The sequence below is a fragment of the Ctenopharyngodon idella genome, chromosome 10 (genome assembly GCF_019924925.1).
Source record: "Ctenopharyngodon idella isolate HZGC_01 chromosome 10, HZGC01, whole genome shotgun sequence".
Lineage (NCBI taxonomy): Eukaryota > Metazoa > Chordata > Actinopteri > Cypriniformes > Xenocyprididae > Ctenopharyngodon > Ctenopharyngodon idella.
In genome coordinates this window covers 38,776,531-38,799,018 of record NC_067229.1, presented here as the reverse complement: position 1 = coordinate 38,799,018, position 22,488 = coordinate 38,776,531, and the positions used below count along the sequence as shown (strand labels likewise).

At 35.6% G+C, this 22,488-nt stretch overlaps 1 protein-coding gene across 2 annotated transcripts in view; it reads left to right on the top strand.

Moving 5' to 3' along the window:
* The window catches only part of opcml (opioid binding protein/cell adhesion molecule-like), a 153,458-nt gene extending 130,970 nt beyond the window's left edge, over positions 1–22,488 (top strand). For both annotated transcript variants that reach the window (XM_051910882.1, XM_051910881.1), the window contains 4 exons: positions 15,665–15,799; positions 15,891–16,011; positions 18,598–18,749; positions 19,013–22,488. In XM_051910882.1, coding sequence (XP_051766842.1) covers positions 15,665–15,799; positions 15,891–16,011; positions 18,598–18,749; positions 19,013–19,116 — 512 coding nt within the window. In that variant the 3' untranslated portion in view covers positions 19,117–22,488. The remainder of the gene's footprint in view (positions 1–15,664; positions 15,800–15,890; positions 16,012–18,597; positions 18,750–19,012) is intronic.

Genomic DNA, 22,488 nt, shown 5'->3' with positions numbered 1-22,488 from the left:
TTTTCACACAAAATATGATTATAAAGACATTTTCTTGCAATTCTTTGCACAATATTGGGTTTTGGCACCAAAACACTTCTACCATATTGTATGACTTTCAAACTAAAACAACTTTCTTTCTTCAGTCGAAAAGAAATTAAGGTTTTTGAGGAAAACATTCCAGTTTTTTTCTCCATATAGTGGACATCAATGGCTATCGACTGGTTGAAGGTCAAAATTGCAGCTTCAAAGGGCTCTACACGATCCCAGCCGAGGAATAAGGGTCTTATCTAGCGAAACTATCGGTCATTTCCAAAAAAAATAAAAAATAAATAAAATTTATATACTTTTTAACCACAAATGCTCGTCTTGCACTAGCTCTGTGATGCATCACGCATTATGTAATCACGTTGGAAAGGTCACGCGTGACAAAGAATCGAGTAAGTGTTTACAAAGCGAACATGCAAAGACAAATGGCTTTTACAAAACAAAGGGAAAACAACAATATCGGATGATTTTGAAGTTGGAGGAGAAAATGAGAAGGTTTTTCACCCTATCACGGTACTTGTGCCTACGTAATGCGTGACGATTCACAGAGCTAGTGCAAGATGAGCATTTGTGGTTAAAAAGTATATAAATTTTTATTTTTTTAGAAAATGACTAATCGTTTCACTAGACAAGACCCTTATTCCTCAGCTGGGATCATGTAGAGCCCTTTGAAGCTGCACTGAAGCTGCAATTTTTTTACCTTCAACCTTTTGGTAACTGTTGAAGTCCACTATATGGAGAAAAATCCTGGAATGTTTTCCTCAAAAACCTTAATTTCTTTTCGACTGAAGAAAGAAAGACATAAACATGGATGATATGGGGGTGAGTAAAATATCAGAACATTTGAATTCTGAAGTGAACTAATCCTTTAAGCAGCCAGACTGTGCTGGAAATAACATTGGCTCAACCAATGGCTTGAATTTGGGATGGGACTACTTGTTTGTCTGACCAATGCCAGATAAGGAGGGGTTTACAAGGTTGTTACAAAACAGTATTTATTTATTTATTTATTTATTGTAACTTATTTTTGCCATTCTTATTTGTGGTGCTAGTTGCACAAAAATTATACACTTCACCTTTTAGTAATTTAAATGATTAGTGATAATTTACAAAGCAGCTTTTAGGAGCAACATTGCAAACACAAAATAAAAAAAGATCTTCATACATATTTTGCAATAGACAAGTAAGATTTGTAAAATAATAATAATAATAAATAAATAAATAAATAAATAAATAAATAAAAAACCACCAGCAGCACTCTTTAAGAGCACCAGGTGCAACTACTATTACACCATCTCCCCCTCACTTCATCTTTCCATCCAACTCCCTCTTTCATTTAGTCATCTGTGAAATGGCCAAATGCAACATCACATTGGCTAAGAGGAAGAACAGCTTTGCTTCAAGAGAATTTGGTAACTATCAGACAGAGGCAAAGGTGTTTTCTCAGGTTTGCGTCGTAATTATTGTAGTTTCTTTTTGCACCAGGCTCCAGGCGCAAAGTGACCTCCGGTGAGCGGCCCCAGGATAATTGTGTAGTTATTTTGTGGTAATTAGGGCATTGTAAAATAAAGCGTTATCATTTTTCCTCATAACCTTTCTTTCTGCTCTGCTGAGAAGGTGTGATTGTATCACCATACATCAAATTAAACTGTCCCCATTCTGTCTGTGTCTAGAAAGCCCAGCCAGGAGAGTGGAAGTAGTTTCCTGGCTCAAAAAATATTTTCATGCCTTTTTCCCACTTTGAAACCGGATTTGGGTCAAATGCGAGTATGAAACCAAGCAGATGTACTCTTTAAAGTAGAAGCACTAGAAGGAGCAGAAGAGGCTTGTTTACCTTCATTGCTGCCTATCTGTGTGCATGTGTTTGTTTGTGTATGTGGGTGGTTGTGTTCATGTATGCATTTGCTCTCATCATATATGAGTGGGTTATATATGGGCCAGGCAGTGGTAGAGCTCTAATCTCAAGTGCTGTATTTTCATCGTTGTCATATTGTTTCTTTATCGCATTATCTCTCTGCGTTCAGTCTAGCTCTCAAATACACGCTCAAATCCACAAGCATTATTCTCTTACAGGCTAATTAAGTAAATGTTCCCTTTACCGCTACAACTCCGAATTCAATGAGATTTCATTTAAGCGCTTTAACGGCACGTTTCTGCCTACCAGGTACGACTGCTGTAGCAAATTGGTTTAAAGAGAAATCATTTGGATTACTTTTATATCTCCATAATTCTCACTGTGTTCTTACAGGCTTTTGTATTCGCCAAAGAGATTTAGCATAATGCGGCATCATTTTGCCTGCCACAACACTGAGAGGATCAACACTGGAAATACAGAAAACAACAGAATTTAAGTTCCACTGGTCAATTGGTAACTAAGACAGATATAAAAATATAAGTGCTAGCAATAATAAATGTCTTCAAACCTTAATTTCTGTATCTTAGTAACTATAAAGAGGCAAAATTTTTTTTTTGTTTTTTTTTGTATGTTAGTTTCAAGCAGCCATATTAAAGTAGGATAATTTTGTGAATTTTATCCTCCAAAATAAAATCAGTATCGTGTATCATCAGTTTTGCTTCAGCTCTTGGGTAAACAAGTGAACTGCATAAAAAACACACTGGCATATGTTCAGACAAGAGGAAGCCATATAATTAAGGTAGATTGTAACCGAAAGTTGTTTTTTTCTTTTCTCATAAATGTTTGGTCAGGCAAAATCACATTTTTAATTCATATATAAAATATTAGTTTAAAATATGCCGAAACTCAGTGTGACAACATGCCCCACTATTCTGGAGGCTATTGTTCAGTGAACTGTATCTTTTTTTCTTAGGCAATAATGGTGGAAATGTTAGCTTTTTTTTTAGCCAAGACTTTAAGGTGTATGCCTATAGAAATTGAGTTTTAAAAATAAACCTATATATATCTTTTTCTATTAATATTGCATATTTCTATGAATCTCCTATCTCTCCCGCCTTGTTTGGATTTCTGACTTTCCCAACTATCATTTAACCTAAAACTTTAGAGTTGTTCTTTTGCTGCCTTGCATACATGGATTTCCTTCAGGGTATGCAAATCCAGCTTTATAAACAACATTTATTCAAAATGCAATTATAATGAGGAAAAACGTATAAACAACCAGACAAGGGGAGGAATACTGTGAATGATGGGAGCAGAAATCTGCTGAGCTTTGGCAGAATTGCAGGCCTAGTTATATCCACATATTATATAACCTACACGCACTTATACTCATGCAGTTAGTCTTGTGAGAAGTTATGCTTCCCCAATATATGTAGAGATGTGACCCCTACAGCAAGGCTGGCCTGGTTATCAGCTATCTGTCAGATTAACAGTGGGATCAATGAAGAGCTGCCAGGACAAGCCTGACTAATCCACTGTAGTTTTACTCCGACGGGACAGGAATGAGTACGGTCACTATGAGACTGTTTTAAGGCCTTAACAGTAGATATTTTATCTCTACTATTGTATTGAGAATCATTTTGTCAGTAAGTGCACATTTCCACAGCAGCATCTTCCTTTAGCACTAGCATAATTTACAACACATTGCCTGGATATTGTTTCAAATGCAAAACGACGTTGCAAGTACAATTGCAGTGTACATTATTTGTTACATTATTCATTTCTGCAATGAGCAACCCTCCCTGTGTGCTTGGGTTTTTATGTGAAACATCTGATGGAGATGGCATTATCTGTTTCATTATTTGCTAACGATGAACATTTTGACTAATGCTTTCACACAGGCTCTTCTCTCTTCCTACTGAGTGAGAGAAATGGAGTGAATATTTCACAACCCAACTGTAGCATTGAGGAGTAACGAAGTAGTAATGCTACTAACTGAACTACAATTGTTTTTTTCCCGCAATTTTGTTACAGTAGTTCAAAATGACTCACTGAATAAAATTTTGGTATATTAGTTGATATTTGGTGTTTTTTAAGAAATATATATATATATTAGTATATTGGTGTTTTTAAGAATATATATTAGTTGATATTTGGTGTTTTTTAAGAAATATATATATATATATTCAGCAAGGATGCATTCAATTTATCAAAAGTGACATTATAGTCATTTATGCTACAAAAGATATTGGTAACACTTTACAATAAGGTTCATTGGTTAAACATTAGTTAATGTATTAACTAACATGAACTAACCATGAGCAATACATTTGTTACTGTATTTACTAATCTTCGTTAACATTAGTTAATGAAAATACAGTTGTTCATTGTTTGTTCATGTTAGCTTAGAGTGCATTAACTAATGTTAACAAGATTTTAATAATGTATTAGTAAATGTTGAAATTAACATTAAGTTCATGTTAACTAATGTAGTTAACTAATGTTAACTAATGAACCTTATTGTAAAGTGTTACACAGATATCTTTTTCAAATAAATGCTGTTCATCAAAGAATCCTGAACAATATCATCACGGTTTAAACAAAAATATTGATTAGCACAACTGTTTTCAAGATTGATAATAATAGGAAATGTTTCTTGAGCAGCAAATTGCATATTAGAATGATTTCTGAAGGATCATGTGACACTGAAGACTGGAGTAATGATGCTGAAAATTCAGCTTTGCCATCTTTTAAAATATATCAAAATAGAACATTTATTTTAAATTGTAATACTATTTCAAAACATTACTGTTTTTGGTCAAATAAATGCAACCTTGGTGAGCAGATGAGACTTATTTCAAAAAGATTAAAAAACCTTTCCGACCCCAAACTTTTGAACAGTAGTGTATAAAGGTGCATTTTTAAAATATATATATTGTAAATTTAGTGTTGTTAGTCTACACATTTTTATATAAGCTTTTTTATGCAGCTTTTTTCATTAATAAGTATAATATTTAAAGGGTTAGTTCACCCAAAAATGAAAATTCTGTCATTAATTACTCACCCTCATGTCGTTCCACACCCGTAAGACCTTCATTCATCTTCGGAACACAAATTAAGATATTTTTGATGAAATCTGAGAGGTGTCTGACTCGTCCATAGACAGCAATTTAACCACCACTTTCAAGGTCCAGAAAGGTAGTAAAGACATCGTTAAAACAGTCGATGTGACTGCAGTGTTTCAACCTTAATTTTATGAAGCGACGAGAATACTTTTTGTGCGCAAAAACAAAACAAACATCACAACTTTATTCAACAATCTCTTCTCTTCCATGTCATTATCCATACGTAGTTGCCGCAGTAAGCACAGTGAAGGCTTCTGTGTTTACGTCCGAATGCTGGCTCAGTATTGGCCAAAGCTGATCATGTGAGCAGCACGATGCATGTGTTTGATGCTGATGCAGGAGCCGGCCAATAATGAGTCAGCTTTCTGATGTAGAACCTGGAAGCGCTGGATGTAAACAGCATATGAGAATGACATAGAAGAGAAGATATTGTTGAATAAAGTCGTTATTTTTGTTTTGAAAAGAAAAATAATTCTCATCGCTTCATAAAATTAAGGTTGAAACACTGCAGTCACGTTGACTTTTTAAACAATCCCCTTAGTACCTTTCTGGACCATTTGTGTTCCGAAGATGAACGAAGGTCTTACGGGTGTGTAACAACATGAGGGTGAGTAATTAATGCCAGAATTTTCATTTTTGGGTGAACTAACCCTTTAACATTATTTTATGTCTCCCAGCATGGCCAAATCCTTCTGGGACCAGCAACACTGAGAGACCAGCTAAGACCAGCTAATCAGCTTATATTCCTTTCCAGCAAGGAATTTTTTAAAGTATCTTGATAGTATAACTGGATTAAATGATGAATATCTTAGTTTAAACACACTCAACAGTCTGAAATCCAACCATGAGGTTTTTGTTTCTGCATTTTCCCTGTCAGTTCAGACGTCTCTCATTTGAACTGCTGCTGTCTTCTTGTGATGTGATGAAACTGGGATTGTAAACATTAAGAGGAATCAGGCTGATGTGGGCATCTCCATTTTGTAGTGTCTCAGCTGTGAGAGGGCTTTGTTTAGTCCTGGAACCATGACAGTTTTCACATCACTCTCTCGCTCTCTCTCAAGCGCTCCTCTGTCATGCTTCTCTCTCTCCATCTCACTGCCACTGTCATTTCTTCTACTCCTTCTCTCTTCTGCTTTTATACTCTCTGGTTACACTTGACAGAGCTGCTTATGGTCAGTTAAAGACAAAAGAACACAAATAAAGGCTTAAAAGAACAGTTCACCTGAAAATGAAAATTCCTCATGTCATTCCAAACCCGTATGACATTCTTTATTCTGTGGAAAACAAAAGAAGATGTTTAGAATTTTTTTTTTTTTTTCTGGTTCATTCAATGAAAGTCAATGGGGTTCAAAACAACATGGGACCCTACTGACTGTTATTGTATGAAAAAAAGAAATCAAAAAATCTTTGTGTGTGTGTGTGTGTGTGTGTGTGTGTTCACAGAAAATAAAAGTATATGACAAAAATACATCAGCTTGCCATTTATGATAAAATAAACACAGCTAATTAATTACCTATATAATAAATCATAATTTGTATTGTATGTTTGTGCACTGATGTGACAAAGGTTACATACTCCATGTAAATGTTTAATGACTATAAAGTGTGTAAACGTAGAACAAACAGAATTTAGATTTTCTTTCTGTGAAATTACACATTTGCTAATATGCTGTAGCGTTACACCAGTGACTGTGGCATCCCTCCCTCGAGTCACATACTAACTAGTTCATATTCCCTGTCCCAAACCAGTGTTATCAAGCCATGCTCATGTGTTTCAAGCACAATCAACCTCTTCTCCATCTTATTAAACCAGTCACATAGTCGATGAAGCCTGAAAAGAACACGTATTCCCTGGATGCATCGCTGCCCTCTTATCTTTCCATTACAAACTCACACATGTGACTTATGGGGCCGAGGGGACGGCGTCATGCTTCCCCGTCACGCCAGCGAGGAGAGAGAACGAAGGAGGGGGCAGCAGAAGCTGGGAGGCCTTGGTGATAAATCATTATTTATTTCTATCTGACAGAATTAACACTCTGATGAACGTACAGTGCTTGACTTGTTTTTGGCTGCACTGATTTATGGCCCAAATTTGCCAAAGGTTTTTTGGGGTGGCCGGATGATTTCTTTCTGGCGGAATCTGTTGACAAGAGCAATTCATTACATTACACAATACACTCAGGTGAAGCTAATATTTTACACGTGCATCAATGGGAACTTGGTAGCAGAGAATATTTATGTATCATATTTTGTCAAACAAAGGGTTTATCTCATGTAGACCCTCTGTAGTAAAACTGTAATAATTGTTTACAGCTCTTTGGAATACTTGATTTTGATTGGTCAACTTCAGAATTCTGCAGACATATTTAATGACCACTAAACTGTTTAAAGGGATAGTTCACCCGAAAATGAAAATTCTGAACACTTCAAAAAGTTCATAAAGAGATCGTAAAACTAATCCATATGTACTGAGCGATTTAGACCAATTTTTCTGAAGTGACACGAACACTTTATATAATGAACAGATAAATTTACATACCTTACCATCAGCTACTCAGACTCTGTAAATATTTCTTGCCAAAATTGTTGTTAATATATATTTCAATTTGTATGTCCTAGAGTGCTAAAGTCACAGCCTGCTGACACCATTGCTAACTGTTTGGATCATTTTAGCAAATTTAGAAATCACATATATATTTTTTCTTAGCTCCCAACATAGTATGTAGTGATAGGAAAGTGTCAACATCATAAAAAATATATCAGTTTATAAATAAATAACATTTTTCGAATGTAGCACAAATGCAACAGTTGGCATTGGCAGGCAGCATTTTTATGGCATGTTATTAAAGCAAACCAGTCAAATGCAGTAAATCATAGACAATCTACTAGTAATTTTTTAAATGTGAAATGAATTAAATAGCAGTTTTTCTGTAATTGAATATTAATATGCATTTAGGTATAAGGTATAAAAATATTCCAGGATCATAAAACTTTACAGAGCGTCAGCAGGTTTGTATAATAAACATACTGAAGTTTCAGCCTTCTAGCTGATTGCGAAGGCTTTAAAGTAAAAGCATGCGTGTCTTTATACTTTTAATAGGCAATTTTTTATACAATGAAAAATAAAATAACCCTTATTACCTAACAGTTCCCAGTGTTCTTTCATGGTCTGACCGGTCTCTTTGACAGCCCCAGGCTTTGTAAACTACAAAAAGTGACTTTGTGCCACAGTCAGATCCTATTTCGTTTTATGTTTATGCATAGAAATCATGATTTTCATAATCACTCGCTTCCTTAAAACACTTTCAAGGAGAATAAAAGAAATGCATAATAAATATCACTACTTGGGTCTCTGAGGGTTAAACAAGACCAACAGAAAATAGAGTTTAATAATACTAAATAGATGTATGTGCCAACCAAAGGATATGGTCAAATCATAGGAGCTTTTTACTCTCATCTTAACTTCGTCGCTGCACCAAGAGCCAAACATTCGATGCAGAATGACACTCAAGAGAGCAGATCCATTCGTAGTAAAAATGACATCCCACCGAGCTGTAATGGCCTCTTCCCTCTCAAGGGGCCACATTACTAGGCAGTAATTGATTGGCAGTTAGAAACGAAATCTCTGTTTTAATTAGTGTTGCTTGACTTTGACTGGCTTAATGAAGATGCGTTCATACATAAATTACGCCATAGCAAGTTATTTGTTTGGCGGCACTTGTTTGAGTGTGCAAGAGCAAAAAGAAGCAGATAGAGAGAGAGCGTAAAAAGAGAGAAAGGTCATTCAGGAGTGGAGGGCCAGCAATGATCAGTTTCACTGAACTGTGTCACCATGGTGACCTGCTGCCTACCGGGGCATGATTGGAGGATTTAGACACTCTGCTTGAGAGATGACAGCAAAATACAGACAACGTTCTCTCAACAGCTGGGGTTCAAGTACTGCAGGCAGTCCAGGTATTCATTCAAAGGTGCATTGATATAGTCAGACCATTTCTTCAATCATTCCTATTTTTGAAAACAACCTTTGTTCAATAATGAAATAAAGGTCATCATCTGCTTGCTACAAATGGCCCTCAAATATGTAAATATGTATATTTTGTAAGGTTTTATTCCAGTGGAACGGTTAGAAATGTATTTGCAAGGAATAATGCAAGGAATAATGACATTTCATCAGTGATTTTTGATGTGTTTCTCACACAAAGCTAACATTTAGCTTTAGAAGACATGGAATGTAGTGCATGTAGTGTATGGAAACTCATTTTGTGTTCCATGGAAAAAGGGAAATCATTTGGGCTTTAAATATATATATATATATATATATATATATATTTTTTTTTTTTTTTTTTTAACGGTTATTTCCTGTCCTTGTTTCTGATTGGTCAATAGCTGTATTTTATTCACAATAAAACACGGCTATGGCTGCTTCACCCAACGGTTCTGTGTATCACTACACAACACCCTTAGCAACCACTCTTAGCAACGTAAACTGTCTGTTCTCAATTGATATTGTTCATTGAAGCTTACTGTATTATGTAGAAGAGTATTGTGAAAAAGAGATTGATTGAGCGAGTTTATTACCTGCATTCAGATTTAGCATTTTCCTTCAGGTCAGTCCTGTGTTTATAATAAAAAATCTGTTTAAATGTCCGATGTATCATCTTGTCCTTTTAACAGTTAAGGGGTTTTCCCATGACTGACAGCGCTAGTCAAAGCATTTGTCAGTTGCGTCTTGTTCCGTGTTCACAGCAATTCAGTCTTTTCAATGTAAAAGTCTTCGCTACTGACTGGCGCACTCATAAAAACATTCTTTGCCGCCATCTAATGGCGTAAAAATGTAACTTCTGTTGCTGTTCGCGGTTAGGGACTATTTTTTCCGGTGGAAGGAAGGCTTTTAGTGAAAGTTTACTGCATGAAAGTTGCATTGATACATATTTTTAGCTTTAATATTTGTATTGTATGGTAACCGTTTTATAAAAGCAATAAGGTGCTCGAGGCTAGTGCTATATCATGAATAAATCACGGCTGAAAGGGTTGCAGGCATTCGTGTCTAACAACGCCCTTCAGCCGTGACTTATTCACGATACAGCACAGCCTCTTGTACCTTATTGCTTACATATATCACCCTTTATTAAAATATTTAAAAATGTACGATTTTGCAAGCATAATGCATAGGTGTGCTTAGAGTCAACTGTTTTATTTGTGATAATGCATTTAAATGTGAAATTGTGCTGACATAATTTTTGGCCAGGCTGTCATATACATAAATTTGGAACACATGCAAAAACAAAAGAGAATCAACAAAAAATTAATAGCTGATTATGTTGTAATTAATGTATGCCTTTTCCTTTTTGTAATTCTATATATTTTTTGCATAGTAAAATAAAACCTGTTGCTGTAGTTTATCTTTTTTTGCCAAATAATTTTGTCAGATAAATAATTTAACCTTAAACTTAAAGTTTAGTGTTTTGTTCTTCCCTCATAAAAGCTGCAGTTTTAGGGCTGCTAAGAAATATTTATGACTGGTACATTTTCTCCATCCACCCTCCATTGTCAAATGTGGCAACAAGTAACTTTGCCACTCTGAGGGTGAGTAAATAATGACAGAATTTTTTATTTTTTTGGTGTACTGTACTTTCCTCTTTCTTTCTTGCTCTCTCATCCAAATGTCAGACCTCTCTGCCTTACAGCTTTCCCAGACCCCAGGTCAGATTGAATGGGGTAAGGCGAGATAAAGCACTACTAGTGTTTTTAACAATAGCCCACAACAAAGTGATAATAGAAATGGAAAAATATCAATTTCGTGAAGCTACCACAGGTCTTTGGACAGTTTTTGAGGATGGATTTCATCAGCCTGGTTTGCGGTTCTTTGAAACCTGTTTATTGGAAATGGCTTTTATAACTTGCTGCATGCAGCATGTAATGAAAAGTCCTTGTGATATCCTCATTTTCCCAGTTATAAACATTACGACTTCCTGTAATTAGCTTAGTCATTGCTTTACAATCTGAAGTAATCATCATTTGAATTTCTATTAAGGAGGTAGTCCATTTAGGGACGATTTCGAAACGCAATTAGGTATGTTGACAAACAGTAATGACGGTCAGCGGCTTATTACGAAATCATTAGCACACTGAAATCTCATTATATGTGTAATATCATTCCATAATGTGTTTATTAGTTGATGAAGGAGCCCAGAATGCCTGCTGTGGAGTGTTAAAGCACATGCTCACATGATCATACAAAGCAGCAGTAGGACAGCATTTGCAGCTCAGTCATTGGCCTAGCTACCTTCACGTCGCATTACCGGAAATATTGAATGACCCGTTTTAATGCATGAAGCCATTGACCCACTTCAGTGTATTTCGCAGGTGCCTCAGAGTCTGGGAATTTTCTGATTCCATTTCACTTCCATACATGGATCTGCTGCTTTGGGATCAACGCGCTTTAAAAGCATGCTATTACAGTTAGGGAGTGTTGACTAGTAGTCTTCTAGATTAGCAAGTTTGAATCTACTTCTTTCCCCCTATTTTGTTGTTGTTGTTGTTGTTTTCCTATTTATGTTTTAAAGGGTATGAATTAGTGATGAGAGGGGTTTAGCATGCTGATATGGTGTGCTTTAGTGTGCTGAAACTACGAACATGGTAAAACTCTCTCAGAAAAGTATATAAAAGTATATATATACATACATACATACATAATCACACACACTACTCTTCTAAATTTTTATATAATGTTTCAATGTTTTTGAAAGAAGTCTCTCAAGGCTGCATTTATTTGATTTTAAATACAGTAAAAAAAAACTTAATTTTGTGAAATACTATTACAATTTAAAACTGTTTTCTGTTTAAACACACACACACACACACACACATATGTGTGTGCGTGTGGGTCTGAAGTGGGTCAATGGCAGTGTATGTGTATATATATATATATATATATATATACACTCTAAAAGAGTAATTAATTACTAGCTACTAATAACATCTTCAACAGTTTAATTACATGACTGTACTAATTACTAAAAAAGTATTGCATTACTTAATGCCATATCAACCAATTAAACAATACAAGGATAGACATGAAACTGCTCTTTAAAATAAATAATATAAAATTGCATAAATTATTCTTGAACTGACCAACATATTTAAAGGGAGAAGGTTACATTAAAAACATACATTTTAACATTAGACGTTAAATTTTGATGTTAAGTCTATTATTGTTTCATATATAATTGTTCTATAGTCTATGCAGAATTTAATGCAATTACATCAGAAGTAACTGTAATTAAATTACAAAAAAATTAAAAGTAATCCCTTACTTTACTTTTTCAAGGGAAAATTAATTAAATTACAGTAATTGATTACTTAGTAATGCATCACACCCAACACTGTCTCTAATTTCAGTAAGGTGTGCAGAAAACATGGATACAGATTTATGGAAATATGATTTCTGATGAATACTGAAAGTATCCGATGTTTAATGGATAAGGATTAGTCAAGGTCTAGTTTTCAATGATGACATATTCATGAAAACAGACTGAAAATTCAGTGTGTCTGGGAAAAGAAAATGTATTTTTCTTCTTCTTTTTTTTAAAAACAGGAAAAGTGAAAAAAAAAGGTCATGTTTATGAGTCAGCTTAATTCACTTATGAGCGGATATTCAATAATACAACCTTAATAAAGTCAGACATCTCCTAAATAAAGCCTTATCTTAATGTTGTCCTGTCTGCTTCAGTAGCGTGATCTGTATAAACTACTTAACTTTCCGACTGTAACATGAGAGCGAGTCTTTCCCCTTGATCCTAATCTTCTAAATTTAGTTATAGGAGCATTTCTCACTCGCTTCTTTTTCCTCTCTCTGACTGTACGCAGACAGCACAGACCAGTTTATTTATTTCTTCCTGTTTACACTGTCGTTCTCCTTTACATTCTAATAATCTTCTGCTCTGTTCAGGAAGACAGTCTCATGACAGCAGCAGGATTATTACTCAGTGCTGGATGTAATTGCTATGGGCCCGGTGTTTGCTTTCTGTCTCTAAAGTAAACATTATAAATCATTGCTGTTCACCGTGGCTATCTACACTAACCCCATCGCTGTTCCAAGATCAAACTGACCACCTTAATAGTTAAATATAATTGAAAACTACATGAGAATAAATAAAATGCTGCATTGCAGAACAGCTCTTTAGTCGACTGTCTGTGGGATTTGTATTTACACATGTGTTACTGCATGTTCTTCTTTTTCCAGTTTATAAACTGTGCCTTAGAAGCACACTTCATGGTGAATGTAAACAGTAAATACAGCAGGGTCAAACATATAACTGCAGTTGATTCAGTAAGTGTTGTCTTTTGGCTGTACTTTACATGGATAAGAGTTCATGAAGTGAGAAACACTACGACCTTCACTTGTAATTTTCAGTCTTTTAGTGGTGCTTTTGAGCATGCATACAGTAAAACCAACCTTTAATACAAGAAAAGTTTGCTGAGTGAGATGATCAGAAACCATCATTTGAAACATTGCTCTGATTTTTTCTGGATAAACTTTTTTTTTTTTGTCTTTTCCAAGGCGTTTGTAAGTAATAACACTTGATTTACACATTATTATTTGCATTTAAATACATTTTGGCTGTATTTATCACACAGTCAGATGTTTGAACACCTGCACTGTAAAAAGTAATACGCTCTATCTACTCAATAAAATTGTGGCGACAGATTACAAGCAATACTATTAATTAAATTCAACATATGAGAATTGAGTTAGAATGAATTAATTCCTTAAAAGTGAACCATTTAAAATGTGTAAAATTAGCAAACACCATTACAAAAACCCCAAACTAACATAAAAAGCAAAGAGTCAAACTGCCCAACTAAATGAAACACTGATCACCATAATGGCGACCAAACATTTTCAATAACATCAACATCAACATCTAAACTCTGTTAATTCTTGTGTTTCTCTTTCCTTCAGTGATTCTGCTCGTTATCATCAGGACTCTTCAATGTTGGCAATAAAAAATAAAGAGTTCTTAATTCATCTTTGACGTCTGCCTGCTATTCAGATGTTTTTGGTTAAATTTCACCTAAATTTTGCTCGTTTTAAATGGTTGACATTTAAGGAATTAATTTGATTAATTCTAACTCAATTCTATTTGTTGAATTTATTTAATAATATTGCTTGTAATCTGTTGCCAAAATTTTATGGAGTAGATATAGCGTATTAATTTTTACAGTGCAGCCTGTTCATAAAGGAAATAGATTTTTCTTCTGTGGAACATAAAAGATGGGGAAAAGGGACTTAAAAGAGGGGAAAAATATCAAGTTTGGAGTGACATGAGTGTATGGAAGCTTGTTTCCGCCACGTAATAAAAAACAAAAAAGGTAATTGAGAGTTTATATCTCACATTTCTGAGAAAAAACTCAGAAAAGAATTGTGCGTTTATAATTTTAAGTTATAAACGCACAAGTGCAAGAAAAATAGTCAGAATTATGAGATAAAAAGTCGCAGTTACCTTTTTTAATTTTTGTTCCATGGCATAAACAAGCTTCGATATGAGGGCGAGTAAATGATGACCTTTACTGAGCAGAAATCAACTGTATCACCTAAAGGCCAGTTTATATTTGAAATATTTACTCTCTTCTCACATGGGCAGATAAATAGTACTATTTTAAATTTCGAGGATGTAATTTTCTGACTTTGGCTCATGTTGAGCATAATCTGGGGTGAACCATCCTCTCAATGATTGCTCAAACTTTTTAAGCATTACAAGTCTGAGTCATATAAGGAGATATGCATAATTACCATCCTCTCCCACAATCCCCAAGGCCATGTTATTAGAAACAAAATAACAACCTAAGTCCACTCCTCAACCTTTTCACTAAATGAAGGACTGAGGCTGTATTAATGAGATGGCATAATGTGGAGTTTGTGCTGTGAGTGGCATTTGCACTAACTGGCTGTCTGAACCTCAGGGTGAAATTTTATTTCATTCCCTCAGAGGAATAACTGACTCATTTCTTTGCTTGATAATAGAATTGGAGATACAGGTGGGTTTTGTGAAATGATCGACGTAAGCAGAGAACAACAGAGGGTCAGTCCAGGTCAGCCAAGCGTAACATATTTGTCTTATTGACATTCACCAACCTTTTTCTGCCTTCAGACTGAGTTAATGTTCGTTTTTAGAGAGATCATGGCAGAATAAGTGCGCCTTCTTTAGGATTCCTGAACAGTGGCTCACTCTTATTTTCTCATGCTGCTTGAGAAAACACATTTCTCATGTTGGAAATTAATTTAAGCAAGAATGCTTGCACTTATGATACTTTCAGCCGCTGTCCTCAGCAAAAACAGCTGACATAGGTTTGATACTGAGCTACAAAAACAGCTGGCATAGGTTTGATACTGAGCAACGAATGAATAAAAGTGACGCAGAATGTTGAGTACAGTAGAGTTAATTAGAGGTACTATCGCCAAAAACACTAAATAGCAAGAAAACAGCTCCTTGTTGCACAACAGATGTTCCCTGTAGCAAACGTACATCCCTATCTCCACTATATCACTGTAGCACCTCAGGCCTTTTACCCAGAGTAATTCTAGAATTCATTGGTTTTATCACATGAATTTATGTATGTTAATAATTGTTTTAACTCATGTGTGTTGATACAGGTAACCGAATCATTACCGAGGGTGAATATGTGGAAATGACTGGAATCACCAAAGACATGTCCGGCTCGTACGACTGCATCACCTCAAATGACATCTCTCCTCCAGACGTGAGGACTGTTCAGGTTACTGTAAACTGTGAGTATCTCATTCATTCTAAGCAAATTCCTGTTAATGCCATCCAACATGCTTTTATGAATTCCTCAATTACACGTGATTCATTTCACAGACCCACCTGTCATTTCACGAGCTCGGAGCACAGGAACGGCTGTCGGACAGAAAGGAGTTTTGTGGTGCGAGGCGTCTGCGGTTCCTCTGGCGGATTTTCAGTGGTATAAGGGGGAGCGCAGGTAAGGCTAGCCGTTTTTATTTATTTATTTTTTGCTACTGTTGATTGACAGTGAAAGTCTAATAGGAAATGTTTAGGCAGAAAAAGGAGAAAATTGGATTAGAACCTGCATCTCCAAAGGCTCAACAAACTGTTAAACCAGGGGTGTCCAATCCTGTTCCTGGAGGGCCACTGTCCTGCAGAGTTCAGCTCCAACCCAAATTAAACACACCTGAACCAGCTAACCAAGGTCTTACTAGGCATTAGGGGTGGGAGTCTTTTGGAATCTCACAATTCGATTCAAATCGATTCTTGGGGTCACAATTCGATTAAAAATTGATTATCAATTTTGAATTGAATTTCGATTCGATAAATGCATGGATTTGATTTTAGATTTGATTTTAAACATTGAATTTTATTATAATTATATTTTAACTCAAAAAATAAAACTGGAAAAAATAAAGAAATCTCATGGTATTGTTTTACTTTACCAATTTATAATATCTAAATATTAATAACTATTTTATTCATAATACATTACATTTCCTTCCTTTTAATTTTGTAGGATATGGGTAATACTAGTAATATTTGTTCCCCTGGTACATGTATGCTTATTACAGTATATTGCATTTTAAGGGGCTTGTTTTGTTTTGTTGTGATATCTGGGAACCCTTCATTGCAGCTTTAATGAAGAGAGGGAAGAGTTCAGATGAGAGTAGAAGGAAAAAGTACCTGTGCACAAAAGAGGCATCAAGATTGCAAGAAAAGCTTGATGTGTGCTGGTAGCTATAAATTATTTAAGGCTATTTTCTATTTGTTAACACTTTCCCTGCCATTGACGAGTTATCTTGTCTTTTATGAGAAAACACTTCTCCGCCAAAGACAAGATTTTACGTCTTTCTTTGTTTTCACTGTTATAAGGTAGGGGGCGCTATTACGCATTTTCTGAAAGAGTACTGAATCTCTTGATCAAAACACAGGCGAAGAAGATGCAGAAACAAGCAAAAATCACATGTAATCAAATGCATATGTAAAATAATGCGATCATAAACATTAAACAGCATATAAATCAAAACTGTCTAACGTTACAGAATGAAATATCGACCCAGGAGGAGCTATATGACTGTGAAGCTTTGGGGGTGCTGATAGACTCAAAATGTTGCTTTTTTTTTAAAGAATGCATGGAGCTAGGATAAAACAGGTGTGCCGGATCACGAAACAGCTGCTACTTTTGTGTTCGCTACTGTAATCATTACAATGGCAAACATCTTTATTACTACTTGGATATTACACTTTTCAATTAATATAATTAATTTGAGTATATTTGGGTCTATAACGGGTCTGGTTCTCACCTTATTGATGAACAGGAATTGTAGTTTGTGAGTAAAGCTGCAAATTCCTCCATTAACGTCAGCTGTCTTCGTAATAATCCTCTTATACGTGCAAGTGAAAATCGCTGTGCAGCATAAATGATAAATCTATAAGGCAGTATCTTAGCGAAAGTGCTTTTCTTCCTATTTTCTTTCAAAGAAAAAAGTTGCATCATATATGACGTAAGTATGCTCCGGCCCGGAATGTTAAGTGCAATGTGAGTGGAGGCCAGCAGGGGACTGGGGAGGGGGGACAATCGCGCTCAGTCTTGGTTCAAGGCAACCGTGCCTTGTGTGAGTACACCCTAAAATATCCTGGCTATTCCGTACGCATTGTTTAGCTCTATCCTCTGCACTTCCACGTTCGTCATTGCGTCACACGTTGGGTCAGGGTTTACTCTTCCGCCGCAAAACAATGCTTACGGTCATCTGCTGGAAGCTAGTTATTTTAGTTTATAAAGTTTTAAATGTGGATATTTTTCTCACAAAAACCCATTGCTTCACTTCAGAAGGCCTTTATTAACCCCCTGGAGCTGTATGAATTATTTTTATGATGGATGGATGCAATTTTTTGGGCTTCAAAATTGCAACCCCCCCATTCACTACCATTATAAAGCTTGGGAGAGCCAGGATATTTTTTAAATATATCTCAGATTGTGTTCTTCTGAAAGAAGATAGTCATATACACTCAGGATGGCTTGAGGGTGAGAAAATAATTTTTGTACATTTTCATTTTTGGGTGGACTAACCCTTTAAGATATTGATATAGGAACTGTTGTCAAGTAAGCTTCCCCCATTGCAAGTCTGTGCGCTCTCTAAACTGTCCGGGTGCTGCAATGCTCTCTCAGTTGACTACCGTCTTCCGACAACATCACATTATTAACAAACCTTTAGAAAATCGATTTTTGAAATGTGTGAATCAGTTTGAATCGGTAGAAGATAGAATCGCAATTCATATGTGAATCAATTTCCCCCTACCCCTGCTAGCCAAGCAAGTGTGTTGAGGCAAGATGGAGCTAAACTTTGCAGGACAGTAACCCTCCAGGACCGAGTTTGGACACTCCTGCACTAAGCCATTGCTCCGACAGAGCTAGTTAATTAAAAATATAAAAATATCTGTATTTGTTAGACATTTACGTCACATGCAGCTGTGTGCGAGGGAGCGGTATTTTAATTTGTGCCGTCACCCGTCCACTTGTGTAGATTTAATAACAGCTCATCTTAACACAATTTTCCAGACTCCTCAACGGATTCAACGGGGTCAAGATCGAAAACAAGGGTAAACAGTCCATGCTAACATTCTTTAACGTCTCCGAAGAGGATTATGGGAACTACACCTGTGTGGCCATGAACACGCTGGGAATAACAAACGCCAGCATTATTTTGTACGGTAAGAGGCTACTTCTAATAAATGAATGCATGTTAATTTATGCATAAAACCCATGTCAAGTATAACTTGGCACAATCAACGAGCGTCGCAATGTGTCAAATGTTTGCCTAATGCAATTACATCAGCTCTCGTCTTGTCACCCTGAGGCGTCCGCTAACTCTGACGATGTATTCGCAGCAATTTCTTTGAACAGCAGAATGCATGATGATACACACGGTGGATGTTTGGGAGGTTGTTAACATGTAGGGTTTCTCTTCCCACAGGCCCCGGAGCGATACACGATGTGAACAACGCAGCCTTATCGCCAACCAGCTCATTCTTGCTTCTAACTCTCGTTTTAACTCTCTCCGTCCTCAGCAAGTTTTGATGCTAAAGCAGCGCGTCCGCTTCTCCGTCCAAACACAGACTCACAGTCCCACACAGAGAAGGAGAGTACTTATTATCATCATCATCATCTTTATCATTTAAATTGTTTTGCCTTAGCTTTATTTCTGAAGGGAAGTGTCAGTGTGGGTTTATGGGTCTGTAATAAGATGCTTTGGGATTTAACCGTGTTTTGAAACAGTGAACTGGACTGTGAATGGAGTCAGTTTGTTAGCTGGGTAGAAATAATAATAGAATCACTATCTGTGTCTCTCCAACCTTTTGTATGTGAAAAGAGAAGCAAAAATTCATGTAATCGTGAATAACTGATTGGTTTTTTTGCTCAGTATTGAACAGTGTGAATTGAGGTAACTGATGTGTCCTGTTTTCCTGTAAAATAACATAATTTTCTTTCTTTTTTTTTAAATAATTGATAAAAATGACAAACAGCAAAAAAGAAAGAAACAAAGAGTTTTAAAAAAAGCTTCAGTGGCCCAGAAAGTATTTGGACACTTAAGTCATGCTTAAAAATGTATGAATGCCATTAAACCAAGTGGCACTGACAAGCAAATTATCCCTTTCTCATAACAAACGTCACTTTTCTCGCATTTCCATTTTTCCTAATTAATCCCCTTTAAAGATGTTATTTAGTGGAGATTTGAGATATTTTAATAGTTATAGCTATATTTTAAAATGAAATTTATTCATGTGATGGCAAAGCTGAATTTCCAGCAACCATTACTTCAGTGATAATAATAATTTATTTATTTGATTGAATGAATTGTTATCTAATGCAATTATACAATTAAGTTTGGCTTAAATGTCCAAATACTTTTTGGGGATGCTGTATGTGATTATTTGATTTACTGTACATGTACAGATGTATGCAAAATACTGTACACACACACACACACGATCTATGTGTTCAATATAATATAGCACACAGTTCGTAAATACATAGTGCATCCATCAATGCTCATCTGCCATTAATGGTATTCAAACGACAAAGGAATCACAAAGATAACCTGCACGTGTACTTGTACTGAGCTGACATAGTTACAAGCAGTAGGATAGACTCCTTACCTGGTCTAATATGTTTTACGCTGCTCTTAAGATATCTTTTTAGCATAGAAACAGACAATATGCCCTAATGTAAGCTACATAAATTCTGTTCCTCATATAAAGACCCTTTAGGTTGATCATAAATGTATACCAAATGGGACAGAGGAATTGATCTGAACAGGTATGAATAGTCATTTCCTCTATAAAGTCCAAAGGGTGGTTTAGTTAGTCTTGATATCCACAGGTCACATTTCATACAACCAAATAATATCAGTCATTGTATATTTTATTGTAAATCCCTTTCCAGATACATTTGCGTTATTTTAAACTGATCGAATTTGCTTTGGATGATTCTACTGGAGTGTTTAAACTTCTTTCTCAGGTTTTTGGTGCTGAGTTTCTTTTAACTGTGTATGATTTTGTATTCTTGAGTCTTGGTGAAGTAAATTTGAAAGAAGCCAAAACTGTTATCGCAAATGATATAATAAAAATATGATATTTAATAACTTCATGAGGGAAAAAAAAAAAAAAAAAGTCCCATTAAGAGACACATTTCCTTGCGTATATCTGTGGGTGATAACCATCAATTTATCTGTGATCTTTAGCACTAATTTCCACACTAATATAATGTCATATAAATGTCAAATTGTGCATGTCTGAGCAGGTGAAAGAAAATGGTAATCTCGGTTTCCATCTATTTCATATTCCATATCTTTCCTTTCATAAGTCTGCAGATTTAGCAGCCACACTTTCGTACTCGTTACTCTACGAAGGCCGACCCGTCAACACACTCATGAATGATTTTGGATACCTTCCAGAAACGTCCACTTATTAGTAGCTGGCAATGTACGAGAGCTTAAAAGAACCTGTAAGGAAATACAGTCACAGTCACTCAACCCACACGACTAACTTTACAGCGCTAAAATGAGACCTTGTCCGTGAGGCGTCCGTATTCAGCTTCAGTGAGCACTGTCAACAGCGCTAGACAAACACACTGAAGAGGAATGATTCAAGTCCAAGGTCTGCCACATCACTGAGAAAATAAATATATGTCCTTTCAGTTGATTTCAAAGTGAGATTCTTGCACTCTAATTTGAAGGATGCTGCTCTGTGACCGACTGAATGGTTTTTGTGACTGACGTTAGCATGGCGGACTCTCGCAAAAGGTTCGCATGCAATAACGCTCTTATGGATATCAGATCATGTCATGTGAACACTTGAAGTTGAAATATTAATTGGACCTCATTGTGATCATGACATTCATGTTAAGTACGACACTGTTCTTAACCATGCAGTATGTTAAAAATGCTGTATGTGAACAAAAAAAATATATATATATGCAAATGAATATTTATCCTGGATTTATTTGATTGTTAAATATAAGGATGGTGTAATTGCAGAGATCAACACACCTTTTCCTTGTTAGCGTTGTGCCTTGCGTGCATTTAAAAAAAAAACTAAAAAAAAAAAATCATGTGGTAGTGCAATCGAATAGATTCAGTATCGACCCTGGAAACTTCCGCTTGGGATGCATTTTTGTAAACAGCCGGCTTGGTTTTACTCATTTAATTATTTCAATAAAAATCCGAAAATCATCTTTTGATAAGTATCATCAAACATCAGTATCTCAATTGTGTTTCGAGTGCCCAATGATTTCTGGTGAGTTTTGTAACAGGTTAAAGTACATGAATAGGTTGTACTGTAGATTATTGAAGTATAATTTTGGTATGTTGGTTAACTTTTTAAAACGCTAATATTGTGACGGTGAAGTCATTTTAACTGCTGGGATGATCGGGAGTGGCCACAACAACCTTCACAGTGATCAGCAGTAGTGTACATACAGTACAGTATCTGAAATGGCATTGCAAACCCATTTAAGTTACAAACAGAATGTAATTGTTTTTTTGTTTTTTGTTTTTGGTATATTTATATTTATTGTCATCTGAAGGGAATACAATAGCAAGCATTCAATAATAGCACTCTGGATTTTTGCTGACCTGATCATGGTTATTTTAAAACTGCTGCAAGTATACATGGTACATCTAATCATAGCAACAGTATTTCACCCCAAATATCTTGGCAAAAAGTATTTTGCCCTCCCTTGCAAAACTGTATTGTATGTTTGTATTTATTTTTCTGACTGTCTCTATCTAGTTACGATTGTAAAGTGTATTATACCTTAACATTTGCAACACACAGCTCTCTCAATGTGCATGTACAGCCGTAGTTGTATTTTTCTTTTTTTACTATTGGAAAATGAGTACAAGACTGTTGTATGTGTTCTGTGTAATAAAGTTAAGAATATTTTCTTCTA